The following is a 19604-nucleotide window of genomic DNA, read 5'->3' on the forward strand; positions in this document are numbered from 1 at the left end:
TCCATTTTGTACTCTTCCCTTTTTTCATTCAACAAATATTTTCTTAGTGCCTTCTCTGTGCTATTCCTGGTTTCTAATACCTATGCACTTTCCAGTTATTCTTAATAAATATTTACTTTTAAAATTCTTTTTATTTTTCTAATTGTACATTGCATTTCAAAACCATATGTGAATAAAAAGCTATGTTAAAGCCTTGCCATAAAATAATTTTTAATTCTCAACTTTCTCATTAGGGCAGTCTGCTATGATAGCTCATGTTAAGTGTCTATTTAAAAAAGAAAGCTGGGACTTCCCTGGTGGCGCATTGGTTAAGAATCCGCCTGCCAGTGCAGGGGACGTGGGTTCAAGCCCTGGTCTGGGAAGATCCCACATGCCACGGAATCCCACATGCCACACAGGCCTGTGTGCCTAGAACCATGCTCCACAACAAGAGAAGCCACCACAGTGAGAAGCCTGCACACCGCAATGAAGAGTAGCCACCGCTCGCCGCAATTAGAGAAAGCCTGCGCATTGCAATGAAGACCCAACGTGGCCAAAAATAAATAAATAAATAAATTTTTGAAAAAAGAAAAGAAAGCTATTGTGCTTTCTGATCCATTTTTTTTTCATTCTTATGTGCATATACTACTTTTTCAAAGTATGCTCTTGGTAATGTTACTGTTTTATTTGCTTGGAAGTACCAATATAAAATATATTTTATCTTGGTTGAGTACATTTAAATTTTATCGTGTGTCTTCAGAATAGTTTTTATCATTTTTATTTTTTCATTTTTATTGAAGTATAGTTGGTTTACAATGTTGTGTTAGTTTCTGCTGTACAGCAAAGTGAATCAGTTATACATATACATATATCCACTCTTTTTTAGATCTTTTTCCCATATAGGTCATTACAGAGTATTGGGTAGAGTTCCCTGTGCTATGCAGTAGGTTCTTATTATTTATCTATTTTATTTTATTATTTTTTTCAATTTATTTAATTTATTTTATTTTTGGCTGTGTTGGGTCTTCATTGCTGCACGTGAGCTTTCTCTAGTTGTGGCTAGTGGGGGCTACTCTTCATTGCGGTGCGCAGGCTTCTCATTGCAGTGGCTTCTCTTGCTGCAGAGCATGGGCTCTAGGCACGTGGGCTTCAGTAGTTGTGGCTCACAGTCTCTAGAGCACAAGCTCAGTAGTTGTGGCACACGGGCTTAGTTGCTCCATGGCATGTGGGATCTTCCCGGACTAGGGCTCGAACCCGTGTCCCCTGCATTGGCAGGTGGATTCTTAACCACTACACCACCAGGGAAGTCCCAGATATCTATTTTATATATAGTAGTGTATATATGTCAATCCCAATCTCCCAATTTATCCCTTCCCCCCTTCCCCCATGGTAACCATAAATTTGTTTTCTATATCCGTGACTCTATGTCTGTTTTGTAAATAAGTTCATTTGTACCATTTTTTTAGATTCCATGTATAAGTGATATCATATGATATTTGTCTTTCTCTGTCTGACTTAGTTCACTCAGTATGACAATCTCTAGGTCCATCTATGTTGCTGCAAATGGCATTATTTTGTTCTTTTTTTATGGCTGGGTAATATTCCACAGTATATATGTACCACATCTTCATTATCCATTCACCCGTTGATGGTTGCTTCCATGTCCTGGCTATTGTAAATAATGCTGCAGTGAACGTTGGGGTGCATGTATCTTTTTGAATTATGGTTTTCTCCGGATATATAAATTGTCTTTATTTCTTCACTTGCTGCTGAGACTGCTTGGAGTAAACCAGCTTATCTGTGTCATTGCAAGAGATGTTTGCTTGTCTATTGCAAATTGTTTCCAACAGTCATTGACTTCATTTCTTGAAGTTTAAGTTCTTCATAGATTGGACCTTTAAGCTTTTTACCTACATACTTTTATACATACTGTTCTTCTTTACCAATTACATTTGCTATTTATTGAAAAGTAGCTGTTTAAAACAGGTTTTCTCTCCTTATTTTTTAGGTAGTCTTTCATGGAATGTTGTTTGCTTTCATTTATCTGGCTTTACAGAAGCGCCAAGTACTTTCTGAAGGAAAGGGTGAACCTCTTTTTTCAAACAAAGTTTCAAATTTTCTATTATTTATTTCAGTCGTTTCTTTCTTGGTAAGTTTCAAAATGTAATTTTCTAAATTTCCAAAATCCATGGTACAGAAAATTAACTTCTAAGAGATAGGAGTTTAATCATTTGTTTTTAGTAAATAAAATCTTTACTTTTGAAATTCTTTTTCTCCTTATTTTTTAATTGAGCATAAATTCTAAAGAGAATATAAATATATATATGTTAAATATGAAGAATAACTGACATCTCAGTGAAATAGAATTTTAAAAGTTGTAATAAGTTTGGGAAAAAATATAACATAAGGTGTTTGACAGGAAGAACCATCACTGCCTTATGATCACTACTTCCAGAAAATCACAGACTTATGTTCCCCTCTCTCTACTTTATGATATTTGAGCATACCAAAAAGAGTGATGAGCAAACCTGTGGACAGTTTTTACTGAAGCTTTTTTAATAGCATAATGAAGTATAATGTTATAAATAAAACTATTTTTAAAGTTGAGTGCTGCCTCTTTAAGGCATATATATTTCTGTGAACTGATGCATATATTTTTTATCGTAGACCTATTCCATCTGGGCTAGCAGTTGTAAAAACAAAGCAGAGTGCAATGAACTCCACCCATCTGTTTCTGTGGTACAGGTAATTATCTTTATTTAGAGAAATTTTTCTTCTTAATTTTTGATAAGAACAGAGTCTTTAGAGGCAGCGAGATTTGAGATTAAACTCTATTAAATGTAGGAATATTACTTAATCTTTCTAAGGCCTACCTTCCTCTACTGTTAACAGAGATATTAAAATCTCTTTTAAAGGGTGGTTATTAAATGTATGGAAATGATCAGTGTTTGTCGCTTAATAAGCACTCAGAAAATGTTAATTCTTCTGTTTGCTTTTTCATCATTTATTTATTCAAATTTCTTCATTTACTTTTTTACTTAGAAGATCATTAAAAACTATGAGACTGTGTGTTAAGAACCATGCTACTGGGTTTCCCTGGTGGTGCAGTGGTTGAGAGTCTGTCTGCCGATGCAAGGGACACAGGTTCGTGCCCCGGTCCGGGAAGATCCCACATGCCGTGGAGCGGCTGGGCCCGTGAGCCATGGCCACTGAGCCTGTGTGTCTTGAGCCTGTGCTCCGCAACGGGAGAGGCCACAAAAGTGAGAGACCTGCGTACAGCAAAAAAAAAAAAAAAAGAAAAGAACCATGCTACATGTAAAAAGTACATGTAGCTCCTGCCCTCACAGAACTTACAGTCTAATAGAGATATGGATCAGTAAACATTCATTCATTTAACAATTTTTTTGTGTGTGGTATGCGGGCGTCTCACTGTTGTAGCCTCTCCCGTTGCAGAGCACAGGCTCCGGACACGCAGGCTCAGTGACCGTGGCTCACGGGCCCAGCCGCTCCGCGGCATGTGGGATCTTCCCAGACTGGGGCATGAACCCGTGTCCCCTGCATCGGCAGGTGGACTCTCAACCACTGCGCCACCAGGGAAGCCCCATTTAACAATTTTTAAAATTCATTTAACAAATATTTGATACTTACTATGTGCTAGATATTATGCTGGGGGATATAGTGGTGACCAAATCAGACATGGTCCCTACCCTCACAGAGCCTATATTCTTCTGTTAGAGATAGTAATCATATAATCACCATGTAATTATAAATATAAGTACATGATGCTACAAGGGAATATAATACAGGATATGACCTAGTTGGAGTTGGAGTGAAGGTAGTTAGGGTTCAGAGATGATTTCCCTCATAAAATTAAGCTGAGAATGGAGGCATGAAGGCAGGCAGTGAGAACTTAGGCCCTGTGGTAGAAAAGAGCATATTCACATTCAAGGAACTTAATGAAGGCCTTTGGGGCTAGAGCTCAGAGACCCAGGGTCAAGAGAAGTATGTCGCAGTGCCTGGGAGGTGGGCAGAGGCTAGGGGCAACCCAAATCAGATTTACCTTTTACAGAGATACCTCTGGTTGCAGGTAATCATAGGGTATTGTGATTAGTGTAGTGATGGTCAAGTACAGGGTACTTTGGAAACACATGGGATTTCTTCCTAACCCATCTTGATACCAGAGCAGGGTTCTTGGAGAAAGTATGTCTAAGCTGAGGCCTAAAAAATGAGTATTTCAACAAAGAGGAACAGGGAGGATTTCTGGAGGATCTTGTTTTAGGTTTTAAGTTCTCTTCAATGAAGAAACTATTTTATCCCTCTTAAACCTCTATATAGTCAGTAGAACCAAGCATATAACAGACTTTCCAAACACAATTGATAATGACATTTTAAACATTGTACTATATTCATATAATATTTTCTTGACTTCTGCAGACAGCCAGATATAACACTTTGTATATCATATCTGATGTCATTTTTGAAATGACATGAAAGAAAGGGGGTTGTTCCACTAACAGTGCACTAACACCGAACAATATAAGGGGAGCTAAGGAAGAGAGTGACTGCACATAGAATAACACTAACACAAGCACTCCTGAGCCTTACCACCTTTTCTCCTAGTCACTCCACTTCACATGCTGATCTTTCCTTAGTTATTTTTTTCCCACGTTTGCATTGTTGCCAGTAGAAGGAGACTTTTGAAGAGAGCAAAAAGATGGGGGTGAGCGGCTCCTAAAAAAGCAAATACTTTGTGGATTAGTACATTAATACAAAATTGTATTATGGAATTTTATTAAGTTTTGCTACATAGATATATCATTTCTTTCTACACAAAGGGCTTCAAGATGAGTTTATGTTTTTTCTAATATACATAAAATAAAACTGTTCAGCCATGTACTATGTAAAACCTGCACTTGTTTGCAGTATACAGACCACATGCTGAGAAATCCAGTTAGAGTAGACTCTGGATCAAAAATAACTTGAGGGGCTTCCCCGGTGGCACAGTGGTTGAGAGTCTGCCTGCCGATGCAGGGGACACAGGTTCGTGCCCCAGTCTGGGGGGATCCCACATGCTGCGGAGCGGCTGGGCCCATGAGCCATGGCCACTGAGCCTGCACGTCAGGAGCGTGTGCTCCTCAACAGGAGGGGCCACAACAGTGAGAGGCCCACGTACCGCAAAAAAAAAATAAATAAAAATAACTTGGAAAAAAAAATTTATCTGTTGAAGAAAACCATTGTGTCGACGTATCAAGTTCAATAACAAACAATAGTTATTACTTGAAAGAAAGCAAAATTATTTTAATAAGCAGATTATTAATATTTGCCGCCTCTATTTTTCCTTTAGATTTTAGCCTTCATCCTAATAAGGAATATCCCTGGATATGCCCGTTCAGTTTACAGTTCATTTTTTGCTTGGTTTGGAAAAATTTCATTAGAGGTTGGTACATTAATATTTTGGTCTGTCTTACACAACCAAGTGTTATATGCAGGTGTGTATGTGAATGAGTATATAGGTGTGTAAGTCTGACATTTTTTTTAATCAAAGCTATGTTATTTATGAAATTATAGGAAAGAAATTTAGAACTTCAACAGCAGTATTATGGAATGTAATGGCTAGACATTACATTATTTAAAGCCTTATTTAAATGGCTAGACATAGATGACTTTCAAATATTCTTTATATTGTCTTAAGCTTTCAAGTACAACAAGATGCTGAGATCAGAAGAGAAAAAAAATGAAATAGATATAAATGAAATTTGTAAATAGACATAAATGAAATCAAGTTGAGAGGATTTTGATTTGTTCATTCATAATTAAATATTATAGTACTGGAATTTAGTTTATTGATGCTTATAAAAAAATTCACTCTTACGATTGGAAGTTTGGGGAAAATTTTTAAACTCATTATTTTGTGTGCAATACCTAATACGAAATCATCTACAGAATCCGTTTAAAGTAGGTTATGAAATACATTCTGAGTATTCTGAGTTTTATTATTTGAAATAGAACATTTTAAAACAGAAGAATTCATACTATAATTATAAAAGATACATTTTAGAGTTATAATATTTATTAAGTTGTCTTTAAAATTGGGAAAATTTTTCTGTGATTGTTATACACACACACACATTCTTTTTCAGATTTTCTTATAGGTTATTACAAAATATTTAGTATAGCTCCTTTTGCTATTTAGTAGGTCCTTGTTGGTTATCTATTTTATATATAGTAGTGTGTTAATCCTAATCCCAACCTCCTAATTTATCACTCCACCCCATTTCCCCTTTGGTAACCATAAGTTTGTTTTCTATATCTGTGAGTCTCTTTCTGTTTTGAAAACAAGTTTTTTTTTTTTTTTTTTAAGATTCCACATATAAGTGATATATGATACTTGTCTTTCTCTGTCTGGCTTACTTCACTTAGTATAATAATCTCTAGGTCCATCCATGTTGCTGCAATGGCATTATTTCATCCTTTTTTATGACTAATATTCCACTGTACACACACACACACACACACACACACACACACACACACACTCCGCATCTTTTTATCCATTCACCTGTTGATGGACATTTAGGTTGCTTCCATGTCTTGGCTATTGTAAACAGTGCTGCAGTGAACTTTGGGGTGGGTGTATCTTCTCTGGTTTTCTGCAGATATAGGCTGAGGAGTGGGATTGCAGGATCATATGGGCCCTTGAAAAGAATGTGTAGTCTGCTTTTTTGGGATGTAATGTCCTGAAAATATCAATTAAGTCTAACTGTTCTGTTGTATCACTTAGGATCTCTGTTGCCTTATTGATTTTTTGTCTCGAAGATCTGTCCATTGATATGCGTGGGGTGTTAAAGTCTCCTACTATTATTGTATTCCCTTTGATTTCTCCCTTTATGTCTGTTAGTATTTGTTTTATGTATTTGAGTGCTCCGATATTGGGTGCATGATGACAAGTGTAATATCCTCTCCTTGATCCTTTTCTCATTATATGCTGTCCTTCTTTATCTTTCTTTATGTCCTTTGTTTTAAAGCCCGTTTTGTCTCATATGAGTATTGCAACCCCTGCTCTTTTCTCATTTCTGTTTGCATGAAATATCTTTTTCCATCCCCTCACTTTTAATCTATGAGTGTCCTTTGCCCAAGAATGGGTGTCTTGTAGACAGCATATTGTAGGCTCTTCTTTTTTTATCCAATCTGCCACTCTGTGTCTTGATTAGAGCATTTAGTCCATTAACATTTAAGGTAATTATTGATAGATACATATTTATTGCCATTTTAAACTTTGTTTTCTTGTTGGTTTTACATTTCTTCTTTGTCCCTTTTTCTTTTTGTTTTTCCTTTTGTGGTTTGATGGTTTTCTTTTGTATTATACTTACATTTTCTTCTTTTTGTTTTTTGTGAATCTGTTGTATGTTTTTGATTTGCTATTGTCCTGTTTCTCAAGTATGTTAACCCCTTCCTGTATCTACTTGCTTTAGACAGGTAGTCATATAGGCTCAAACACATTATAAAAAAATAGTCTACATTTTCTTACTGTCCTCCACCACATTTTATGATTTTGATGTTCTCTCTTACATCTTCATGTTCATCCTTTTGCTGCTTATTGTGGTGATCATCGCTTTCTCAGAAATTTTTAAATTTTTAAAAAAATCTGTGTACAGGCTTATTTAAGAGATTTACTTTCCAATTGTGATTATTTCTTTCCTATAGATTCTTACTTCTTTTCCATTTAGAGAAGACCTTTCAATATTTCCTTTAGGATAGGTGTAGTATTGCTGTATTCTTTTAGTTTTTGCTTGTCTGAGAAATTCTTTCTCTCTCTTTTTATTCTAAATGATGATCTTGCTGGGTAGAATATCCTAGGTTGCAGATTTTTCCCTTTCAGGACTTTCAATATACCTTGCCACTCCCTTCTGGCCTGCAACATTTCTGCAGAGAAATCAGCTGATAGCCTTTTGGGTGTTCCTTTGTAATTAACTCTTTGTTTCTCTCTTACTTCCTTTAGAATCCTCTCTTTAACTTTTGCTGTTTTAATTATATGTCTTGGTGTAGGTCTGTTTGGGTTTATCTTGTTTGGGACTCTTTGTGCTTCCTGTACCTGGATATCTGCTTCCTTCTTTACGTTTGGGAAATTTTCAGCCATAATTTCTGAAAATTTTCAGAATACATTCAATACAAATACATTTTCAATCCCCTTTTCTCTTTCTTCTCCTTCTGGGATCCCTATTATGTGTGGATTGGCATGCTTTATATTATCCCGTAGGTCTCTTATATTGCTTTCATTTTTTTTCATTTGACTTTCTGTCTGCTGTTCTAATTGGGTGATTTCCATTATTCTGCCTTCCAGATCACTTATTCATTCTTCTGCATTATTCATTCTGCTCTTCATTGCCTTTAGCTCAGCTTTTGTCTCTGCAAATGAATTTTCTAATTTGTCTTGGCTCCTCCTTTTAATTTCTAATTCCTTTTTACAGTAATCTGCATTTCTGTTGGTAGCCTTTCTTAATTCCTTCAGTATTTTCATTATCTCCTTTTTGAACTCAGTGTGTTTAAATGAAGAGGTCTATTTTATTGCTTGTTCTTTCAGAGGAATTCTCTTGATCTTTTAATTGGGAGTGGTTGCTCTGCTTCTTCATTTTACTTATATTTCTCTTGCTCTATGAGTTTAGGAGAAACAAGTATATGCTGTGGTCTTGGAGGGCTATTTTTATGTGGGAACATCCCTTTGTAGCCTGCATGGGTTTAATATTTTTTGGTACAAGGGCTCTTTTCAGTATGGATGCCTGCTGTCTCTTTCCTCAGTGTATGCTGGCCATTATCCCTTTGACAGGAGGTGTGACTGATGTTGTGGTGACCAGAGCGTGCACTGGATATTCACTGGGCCTCCTCTTTGCTCTGTGGTTGCTACAGCCCTGTTTGAGACAAGGTCTACTCCCTAGTTGTTGGGAGTATAAGCCCCCAGAGCCTTTTCTGACCTGCATTTCTGAGCTACAGTGCAAGATAGTCAGGATTGGAGCACTCCCACTGGGACAGGAGCCACTGAGTTTTCCTCCACAGCTGCTGGAGCTGTTCACCAGTGAATGTGCTCTGTTGTGTTACCTTTCACTTACTGTGTGGGCTCACAGAGTAAACTGTTGTTGGTGCTGCCCTTGGCCCCTCCATGCTGGGAATACCAGCAGTCAGCCCTGGTGTCCCACAGGTGTTGTTTTCACAAGGCCACCAGTGCAGATTGACTGAAGTCAGGTCCCAGGACCATAGTACTCGCACATATGAATCCACTGTGGGAGCTATGGAGGCAGTTCACACCCTGGCCCGGCCAATCCCTCACACACACACACCCACAAACCCAAAGCTGCTAAGGCCAGATACCTCCCAGCCACAGGGCACCTGTTATCTGTTCAGATGTCCTGCAGGCACTGAATTTATAAAGCCAGCGGCAGAGGTGTAAATCCATGGCTCACACAGCCATGGGGAGAGATTTCAGCCCTGCTTTCTGAGTTGCATGGCCCCTGGGGCTCAGCTGTGGTTTCATCCCCACCTCTGCATGTGGGCAACACGATGACATCTCCTCCCAGGGCCTGCCAAGGTGGCGGTTGGTGTGGGAGCCTGCCAAGGCAGTGGCGGCTGAGGCATGCTCTCCTGGAGGCCAATGAGGTGAGGCAGGGGCCAGCACATGAGCTGCTATGGTGGCCCCATCCTTCACGCACCACTTAACAATAGCCCTTTGTTTCTGTGGCAGGCCCAAGCATCTTCCTTGAACACCCACTGCTGCAGCCGTACCACACTCCAGCCCCTTCAGGCTGTCTCCGTGCAGGCAACCCCAGTCCTCTCCCCAGGTCTACCTCATGGCAGTTTTGATTTGCATTTCTCTAATTGTGCTGTTAAGCATCTTTTCATGTGCTTTTTGGCCATCTGTAAGTCTTCTTTGGAGAAACATCTATTTAGATCTTTCCATTTTTTCATTGGGTCATTTATGGGTTTGTTTTTTTATTTTTATTGGAGTATATTTGATTTACAGTGTTGTATTAGTTTCAGGGATACAGCAATGTGAATCAGTTATACATATACATATATCCACTCTTTTTTAGATTCTTTTTCTATACAGGCCATTACAGAGTATTGAGTACAGTTTCCTGTGCTATACAGTAGGTCCTTATCAGTAATCTATTTTTTATATAGTAATGTGTGTGTATGTCAACACCAATCTTCCAATTTATTCCTATGCCTCCCTTGCCCCTGGTAACTATAAGTTTGTTTTCTACATCTGTAACTATTTCAGTTTTGTAGATTAAGTGCATTTGTACCCTTTTTTTTAGATTCCACATATAAGCAATATCATATATTTGTCTTTGTCTGACTTCACTCTGTATGACAGTCTCTAGGTCCATCCATGTTGCAGCAAGTGGCATTATTTCATTCTTTTTCATGGCTGAGTAATATTCCGTTGTATATATGTACCACATCTTCTTTATCCATTCCTCTGTTGATGGGCATTTAGGTTGCTTCCATGTCCTGCCTGTTCTAAATAGTGCTGCAGTGAACCTTGGGGTGCATGTATCTTTTTGAATTATGGTTTTCTGCAGATATATGCCCAGGAATGGGATTGCTGGATCATATGGTAGCCCTACTTTTAGTTTTTTAGGGAACCTTCATACCGTTCTCCATAGTGGCTGTACCAGTTTACATTCCCACCAACAGTGTGGAAGGATTCCCTTTTCTCCACACCCTTTCCAAGCATTTATTGTTTATAGATTTTTTGATGATGGTCTTTAATAATGAATGATGTTGAGCATCTTTTCATGTGCTTAGCCATCTGTATGTCTTTTTTGGAGAAATGTGTATTTAGATCTTCTGCCCATATTTTGATTGGATTGTTTGTTTTTTTGATATTGAGCTCCATGAGCTGTTTGTATATTTTGGAGATTAATCCCTTGTTGGTTGCTTCATTTGCAAATATTTTCTCCCATTCTGTCGGTAGTCTTTTTATTTTGTTTATGGTTTCCTTTGCTGTGCATAAGCTTTTAAGTTTCATTAGGTCCCATTTGTTTATTTTTGGTTTTATTTTCATTACTCTAGGAGGTGGGTCAAAAAAGATCTTGCTGCAATTTATGTCAGAGTGTTCTCCCTATGTTTTCCTCTAAGAGTTTTATAGTATGTGGTCTTACATTTAGGTTTTTAATCCGTCTTGAGTTTATTTTTGTGTATGGTGTTAGGGAGTGTTCTAATTTCATTCTTTTACATGTAGCCGTTCAGTTTTCTCAGCACCACTTATTGAAGAGGCTCTTTTTTCTCCATTGTATATTCTTGCCTCCTTTGTCATCGATTAGGTGACCATAGGTACGTGGGTTTCTCTCTGGACTGTCAATCCTGTTCCATTGATTTATATTTCTATTTTTGTGCCACTATCATACTGGTTTTTTTTAATGGGACTTTTTTTTTTTTTGGCCGCAATGTGTCTTTGTTGCTGTTCATGGGCTTTCTCTAGCTGTGGCGAGCGGGGGCCACTCTTTGTTGCGGTGCATCGGCTTCTTGTTGCAGTGTCTTGTTGTGGAGCACAGGCTCTAGGCACACAGGCTTCAGTAGTTGTGGCATGCAGGCTCAGTAGTTGTGGTGCACGGGCTTAGTTGCTCCGCAGCATGTGGGATCTTCCTGGACCAGGGCTCAAACCCGTGTCCCCTGCATTGGCAGGCAGATTCTTAACCACTGCACCACCAGGGAAGCCCTATCATACCGTTTTGATTACTGTAGCTTTGTAGTATAGTCTGAAGTCACAGAGCCTGATTCCTCCAGTTCCATTTTTCTTTTTCAAGATTGCTTTCGCTATTTGGGTTCTTTTGTGTTTCCATACAAATTGTAAAATTTGTTCTAATTCTGTGAAAAATGCCATTGGTAAATTTGATAGGGATTGCATTGAATCTGTAGATTGCTTTGGGTAGTATAGTCATTTTCACAATATCTATTTTTCCAATCCAAGAATATGGTATATCTTGCCATCTGTTTGTGTCATCTTTGATTTCTTTCATCAGTATCTTAGAGTTTTCGAAGTGCAGATCTTTTACCTCCTTGGGTAGGTTTATCTCTAGATATTTTATTCTTTTTGATGCAATGGTAAATGGGATTGTTTCCTTGATTTCTCTTTATGATCTTCCATTGTTAGTGTATAGGAATGCAACAGATTTCTGTGTATTAATTTTGCATCCTGCAACTTTACCAGATTTATTGATGATCTCTAGTAGTTTTCTGGTAGCATCTTTAGGTTTTTCTATGTATAGTATCCTGTCATCTGCAAACAGTGACAGTTTCACTTCTTTTCCAATTTGCATTCCTTTTATTTCTTTTTCTTCTCTGGTTGCCATGGCTAGGACTTCCAAAACTATGTTGAGTAATAGTGGTGAGAGTGGACATCCTTGTCTTATTCCTGATCTTAGAGGAAATTCTTTCAGTTTTTCACCATTGAGAATGATGTTTGCTTTGGGTTTGTCATATATGGCCTTTATTATGTTGAGGTAGGTTCCCTCTGTGCTAACTTTCTGTAGAGTTTTTATCATAAATCAGTGTTAAATTTTGTCAGAAGCTTTTTCTGTATCTATTGAGATGATCATGTGGTTTTTATTCCTAAGTTTGTTGATGTGGTGTATCACAGTGATTTGCAGATATTGAAAAGTCTTTGCATCCCTGGGATAAATCCCACTTGATCATGGTGTATGATCCTTTTAACGTGTTGTTGCATTCTGTTTGCTAGTATTTTATTGAGGATTTTTGTGTCTACGTTCATCAGTGATATTGGTCTGTAATTTTCTCTTTTCGTGATATCTTTTTCTGGTTTTGGTATCAGGGTGATGGTGGCCTCATAGAATGAGCTTGGGAGTGTACCTTCCTCTGTGATTTTTTGGAAGAGTTTTAGAAGGATAGATACTAAGTCTTCTCTAAATGTTTGCTAGAATTCTGTGAAGCCATCTGGTCCTGGACTTCTGTTTGTTGGCAGATTTTTAATCGCAGTTACATTTTCAGTGTTTGTGATTGGTCTGTTCATATTTTCTATTTCTTCCTGGTTCAGTCTTGGAAGCTTGTACCTTTCTAATAATTTTTCCATTTCTTCTAGGTTGTCCATTTTATTGACGTATAGTTGCTTTTAGTAGTCTCTTATGAACCTTTGTATTTCTATAGTGTCTGTTGTCATTTCTCCTTTCTCATTTCCAATTTTATTGATTTGAGTACTCTGTTTTTTCTTGATGAGTCTGGCTAAAAGTTTATCAATTTTGTTTATCTTCTCAAAGAACCAGCTTTTACTTTCATTGATTTTTGCTATTGTTTTCTTTGTCTCTATTTCACTTATTTCTGCTCTGATCTTTATGATTTCTTTCCTTCTACTAACTTTGGATTTTGTTTGTTTTTCTTTCTCTAATTGCTTTAGGTGTAAGGTTAGGTTGTTTGAGATTTTTCTTGATTCTTGAGGTAAGACTGTATTGCTTTAAACGTCCCTCTTAGAACTGCTGCATCCCATAGGTTTTGGATCGTCTTTTTCCATTCTCATTTGTCTTTAGGTATTTTTTGATTTCCTCTTTGGTTTCTTCAGTGATCCATTGGTTATTTAGTAACATTCTTTAGCCATGTGTTCGTGTTTTTTACAGTTTTTTTCCTATAATTGATTTCTAATTTCATAGCATTGTGGTCAGAAAAGGTGCTTGATATGACTTCAGTTTTCTTAAATTTACCAAGGCTTGATTTGTGACCCAAGATATGATCTATCCTGGAGAATGTTCCATGAGCACTTGAGAAGGAAGTGTATTCTGCTGCTTTCGAATGGAATGTTCTATAAATATCAATTATATTTATCTGGTCTAATGTGTCATTTAAGGTTCGTGTTTCCTTATTAATTTTCTGTTTGGATAATCTGTCCATTGGTGTAAGTGGGGTGTTAAAGTCCCCCACTATTATTGTGTTACTGTCATTTTCCCCTTTTATGGCTGATAGCATTTTCCTTACATATTGAGGGGTCCTATATTGGGTACATATATATTTAGAATTGTTCTATCTTCTACTTGGCTTGATCCTTTGATCATTATGTAGTGTCCTTCCTTGTCTCTTGTAACTGTCTTTAAAGTCTACTTTGATATGAGTATTGCTACTCCAGCTTTCTTTTGATTTCCATTTGCATATCTTTTTCCAACCCCTTACTTTCAGTCTGTATATGTCCTTAGGTCTGAGGTGGGTCTCTTGTAGATAGCACAAATATGGGTCCTTTTTGTATGCATTCCACCACTCTGTGTCTTTTGGTTGGAGCATTTAATCCATTTACATTTGAGGTAATTATTGATTTAATTATTTTACATTTAAGGTAATTATTGATATTGATATGTACATTCCTATTTCCATTGTCTTAATTGTTTTGGGTTTGTTTTTATTGGTCTTTTTCCTTCACTTCCTCATTTTTTCTTTTATGTTTCCTGCCTTGAGAAGCTCCTTTAGCATTTGTTGTAAAGCTGGTCTGGTGATGCTGAATTCTCTTAGCTCTTGCTTGTCTGTAAAGCTTTCGATTTCTCCATCAAATCTGAATGAGGGCCTTGCTAGGTAGAGTATTCTTGGTTGTAGGTTTTTCCCTTTCATCACGTTAAATATATCATGCCACTCCCTTCTGGCCTGCAGAGTTTCTGCCGAAAAATCAGCTGATAACCTTATAGGGATGCCCTTGTATATTATTTATTGCTTTTCCTTTGTTGCTTTTAATATTTTTTCTTTGTATTTAATATTTGTTAGTTTGATTAATATTTGTCTTGGAGTGTTCCCCCTTGGGTTTATCCTGTACAGGTCTCTCTGCGCTTCCTGGACTTGGGTGACTGTTTCCCATGTTAGAGAAGTCATTCTTTGTTTTTTGATATTGAGCTGTATGAGCTGGCTGTATATTTTGGAGATTAATCCCTTGTCAGTCACATTGTTTGCAAATATTTTCTCCAATTCTACAGCTTGTCTTTTCATTTGGTGTATGGTTTCCTTTGCTGTGCCAAAGCATTTATTTAATTCAGTCCCATTTGTTTATTTTTATTTTTATTTCCATTACTCTAGGAGATAGATCCAAAAAGATCTTGCTGTGATATATGTCGAACAGTGTCCTTGCCTATATTTTCCACTAAGAGTTTTATAGTATACGGTCTTACATTTAGGTCTTAAATCCATTTTGGGCTTGCTTTTGTACATGATGTTAGAGAATGTTTTAATTTCATTCTTTTACATGTAGCTGTCCAGTTTTCCCAGCACCACTTACTGAAGAGACTGTCTTTTCTCCATTGTATATTCTTGCCTCCTTTGTTGTAGATTAATTTACCATAGGTGTGTGGGTTTACTTTGGGGATTTTTATCCTGTTCCATTGATCTATATTTCTGTTTTTGTGCCAGTACCATACTGTTTTTATGACTGTAGCATTGTAGTATAGTCTGAAGTCAGAGATCCTGATTCCTCCAGCTCCATTTTCTTTCTCAAGATTGCTTTGGCTATTTGGGGTCCTTTGTGTTTCCATTACAGATTTTAACATTTTTTTGTCCTAGATCTGCAAAACATGCCATTGGTAACTTGATAGGTATTGCATCGAATCTGTAGATTACCTTGGGTAGTATAGGCATTTTAACAATATTGATTCTTCTAATCCAAGAACACAGTATGTCTTTCTATCTGTGTGTGTTATCTTCGATTTCTTTCATCAGCATCTTACAGTTTTCAAAATACAGATGTTTTGCCTCCCTAGGTTGGTTTATTCCTAGCTATTTTATTCTTTTTGTTGCAGTAGTAAATGGGATAGTTTCCTTAATTTCTCTTTCTGATCTTTTGTTGTTAGAGCATAGGCATGCAAGAAATTTCTGTGTATTAATTTTGTATCCTGCAACTTTACTGAATTCCTGGATGAGCTCTAGCAGTTTTCTGGTAGCATCTTTAGGATTTTCTACGTATACTATCATGTCCTCCCCAAACAGGGACAGCTTTACTTTTTCTTTACCAATTTGGATCCCTTTATTTATTTTTTCTTCTCATTGCCATGGCTAGGACGTCCAAAACTATGTTGAATAAAAGGGCTGATAGTGGACATCCTTTTCTTGTTTCTGATCTTACAGGAAATGCTTTCAGCTTTTCACCTTTGCAAATGATGTTAGCTCTGGGTTTGTCATATATGGCTTTTATTATGTTGAGGTAGATTCCCTCTATGCCCCCTTTCTGGAGAGTTTTTTAATCATAAATGGATGGTGAATTTTATCAAAAGCTGTTTCTACACCTACTGAGATGATCATATGGTTTTTATTTTTCAATTTGTTAATGTGGTGGATCACACTGATTGATTTACAGATATCAAAGACTCCTCGGCTCCCTGAGATAAATCCCAAGCTGATGATGATTCTGTGATCCTTTTAATGTATTGTTGGATTTGATTTGGTAGTATTTTGTTGAGTATTTTTTGGTCTTTGTTCATCACTTGTGTTGGCCTGTAATTTTCTTTTTTTGTGGTATCTTTGTCTGGTTTTGGTATCAGGGTGACAGTAGCCTCATAGAATGAGTTTGGAAGTGTTCCTTCCTCTGCAATTTTTTGGAATAGTTTCAGAAGGATAGGTGTTAAATGTTTGCTAGAATTCTGTGAAGCCTCCTGGTCCTGGACTTCTGTTTGTTGAGAATTTTTAAATCACAGTTTCATTTTCAGTGCTTGTGATTTGTCTGTTCATATTTTCCATTTCTTCCTGGTTCAGTTTTAGGAAATGTGTACCTTTCTAAGAATTTGTCCATTTCTTCTAGGTGTGGTCCATTTTATTGGCATATAGTTATTTGTAGTAGTCTCTTCTGATTTTTTGTATTTCTGTGATGTCCATTGTAGCTTCTCCTTTCTCATTTCTAATTTTATTGATTTGAGCCCTCCCTTTTTTCTTGGTGAGTCTAGCTAAAGGTTTATCAATTTTATCTTTTTAAAGAACCAGCTTTTAGTTTCATTGATTTTTTCTATTGTTTTCTTCATCTCTATTTCATTTATTTCTGCTCTGATCTTTATGATTTCTTTCCTTCTACTAACTTTGGGTTTTGTTTTGTTCTTTCTCTAGTTGCTTCAAGTGTAAAGTTAGGTTGTTGGAGATTTTTCTTGTTTCCTGAGGTAAGATTGTATTCCTATAAACTTCCCTCTTAGAACTGCTTTGTCTGCCTCCCATAGGTTTTGGATTGTTGTGTTTTCATTTTTCATTTGCCTCTAGGTATTTATTTCCTCTTTGATTTCTTCAGTGATCCATTGGTTGTTTAGTACCATATTGTTTAGCCTCCACATGTTTGTGTTTTTTACAGCTTTTTTCCTGTAATTGATTTCTAATCTCATAGTGTTGTGGTCAGTAAAGATGCTTGATATGATTTCAGTTTTTGTAAATTTACCCAGGCTTGCTTTGTGGTCCAGCATGTGATCTATGCTGGAGTATGTTCCATGTGCACTTGAAAAGAATGTGTATCCTACTGCTCTTTCAATTGGCACACCCTATAAATAGCATTTAAGTCCTTCTGGGCTAATGTGTCATTTAAGGCCTGTTGTTTCCTTATTGATTTTCTGTCTGGATGATCTGTCCATTGATGTAAGTGGGGTGTTAAAGTCTCCCACTATTATTGTGTTACTGTCAATTTCTCCTTTTATGTCTGTTAACGTTTGCCTTGTATATTGAGGTGCTCCTGTGTTGGGTGCATATGTATTTACAGTTGTTCTGTCTTCTTCTTGGATTGATCCCTTGATCATTCTGTAGTGTCCTCCTTTGTCTCTTGTAACAGTCTTTATTTTAAAGTCTGTTTTGTCTGATATGAGTATTGCTGTTGATTCCCATTTGTATGGAATACCTTTTTCCATCCCCTCACTTTCAGTTGTATGTGTCTCTAGGTCTGACATGGGTCTCTTATAGACAGCATATATACTGGTCTTGTGTTTGCATCCATTCAGCCAATCTGTGTCTTTGTTTGGAGCAATTACTCTGCTTACATTTAAGGTAATTATCAGTATGTATGTCCTTATTGCCATTATGTTTGTTGTTTTGGATTTGTTTTTGTAGGCCTTTTTTCTTCCTTTCCTCATGTGTTCTCTTGTGATTTGATGACTTTTTATAGTGTTACGGTTGGATTTCTTTTTCTTTGTGTGTATATCTATTATGGCTTTTTGGTTTGGTTGCCATGAGGTTTTGATATACCTGTCTATACATGTCTATACATGATTGTTTTAAGTTTCTGATATCTTAATATCAAATGCATTTCAAATATCCTGCATTACTTTCCTGTAGTTTCCTTCTCTCACAGTTACTGGTTTAGATATCATGTTCATGTGTAGATGATTTCCTGTGTTTCCTGTATGTTTGCCTTTACTGCTGAGCTTTCCCATTTCATAATGTTCTTGTTTTAGTTGTGGCCTTTTCTGCCTAGAGAAGTTCCTTTAGCATTTGTTGTAAAGCCGGTTTGGTGGTGCTGAATTCTTTTAGTTTTGCTTGTCTGTAGAGCTTTTGATTTCTCCATCTCATTTGAACCGAGGGCCTTGCGCGGTAGAGTAATTTTCATTGTATGTTTTTCCCTTTCATCACTTTATATTGTGCCACTCCCTTCTGGCCTACAGAGTTTCTGCTGAAAACTCAGCTGATACTCCTGTGGGGATTCCCTTGTATGTTATTTGTTGCTTTTTCCTTTTTTGTAAAATATTTTTTCATTATCTTTAATTTTTGTCAGTTTGATTACTGTTGTCTCACCATGTTCCTCCTTGGGTTAATCCTGTATGGGTCTGTGAATTTCCTGGGCTTGGGTGACTGTTTCCTTTCCCATGTTTGGGAAGTTTTCAGCTATTATCTCTTCAAGTATTATCTCAGGTCCTTTCTCTCCCTCTTCCCCTTCTGGGACCCCTCTAATGCAAATGTTGGTGTGTTTGACATTGTCCCAGAGGTTTCTTAAACTGTACTCATTTTATTCTTTCTTCTTTATTTTGTTCCATGGCAATAATTTCCACCACTCTGTCTTCCAGCTCACTGATTCATTCCTCTGCCTCATTTATTGTACTATTGATTCCTTCTAGTGTATTTTTCATTGCAGTTATTGTATTCTTCGATTCTGTTTGGTTGTTCTTTATACTTTCTAACTCTTTGCTAAAAACTTCTTGTAACTTCTCACTCTGTACATCATTCTCTTCCCAAGTTATTGGATTGTCTTTACCATTATTACTCTGAACTCTTTCTTGGGTAGACTGGTTATTGCTACTTCACTTAGTTGTTATTCTGGGATTTTTATCTTGTTCCTTCATCTGGAACATATTCCTTTGCCATCTTAATTTCCTATTTGTGTTTTTATATATGTTGTAGTTTAGTTATGTTTCTTGACCTTGGAGAAGTGGCCCTCTATAGGGGATGTCCTGTATGTCCCAGCACTATACTCCCCTCTCGTCACCCAAGGGCCAGGGACCGGCTGGTCCCAGGGTAGTTCTGACCTGTCTTTGGACTCAGTTCCACAGGCTGCTGGATCATAGTTTTCTTGCTTCTGTGTCTCCCCTCTGGTGGGTTAGTCCAGTCTAGATGCTTGTGCAGGCTTCCCGGGGCGGGGGGGTGAGGCCAGTGCCTTCCTTTGGTGGGTGGAGCCAGGTCTTGGCCCTCTTGTGGGC

The 19604-nt window shown here is 37.2% G+C and overlaps 1 protein-coding gene across 2 annotated transcripts in view; it reads left to right on the top strand.

Moving 5' to 3' along the window:
- The window catches only part of CASD1 (CAS1 domain sialic acid O acetyltransferase 1), a 76698-nt gene that overhangs the window by 54305 nt on the left and 2789 nt on the right, over positions 1 to 19604 (top strand). Inside the window, exons 15-17 of one of the 2 annotated variants that reach the window (XM_007450645.1) lie at positions 1988 to 2128; positions 2647 to 2724; positions 5324 to 5416. In XM_007450645.1, coding sequence (XP_007450707.1) covers positions 1988 to 2128; positions 2647 to 2724; positions 5324 to 5416 — 312 coding nt within the window. The remainder of the gene's footprint in view (positions 1 to 1987; positions 2129 to 2646; positions 2725 to 5323; positions 5417 to 19604) is intronic. The other variant, XM_007450646.1, reaches the window with a different exon arrangement.

This window comes from Lipotes vexillifer, unplaced genomic scaffold, assembly GCF_000442215.2.
Source record: "Lipotes vexillifer unplaced genomic scaffold, Lipotes_vexillifer_v1.1 scaffold172, whole genome shotgun sequence".
NCBI lineage: Eukaryota > Metazoa > Chordata > Mammalia > Artiodactyla > Lipotidae > Lipotes > Lipotes vexillifer.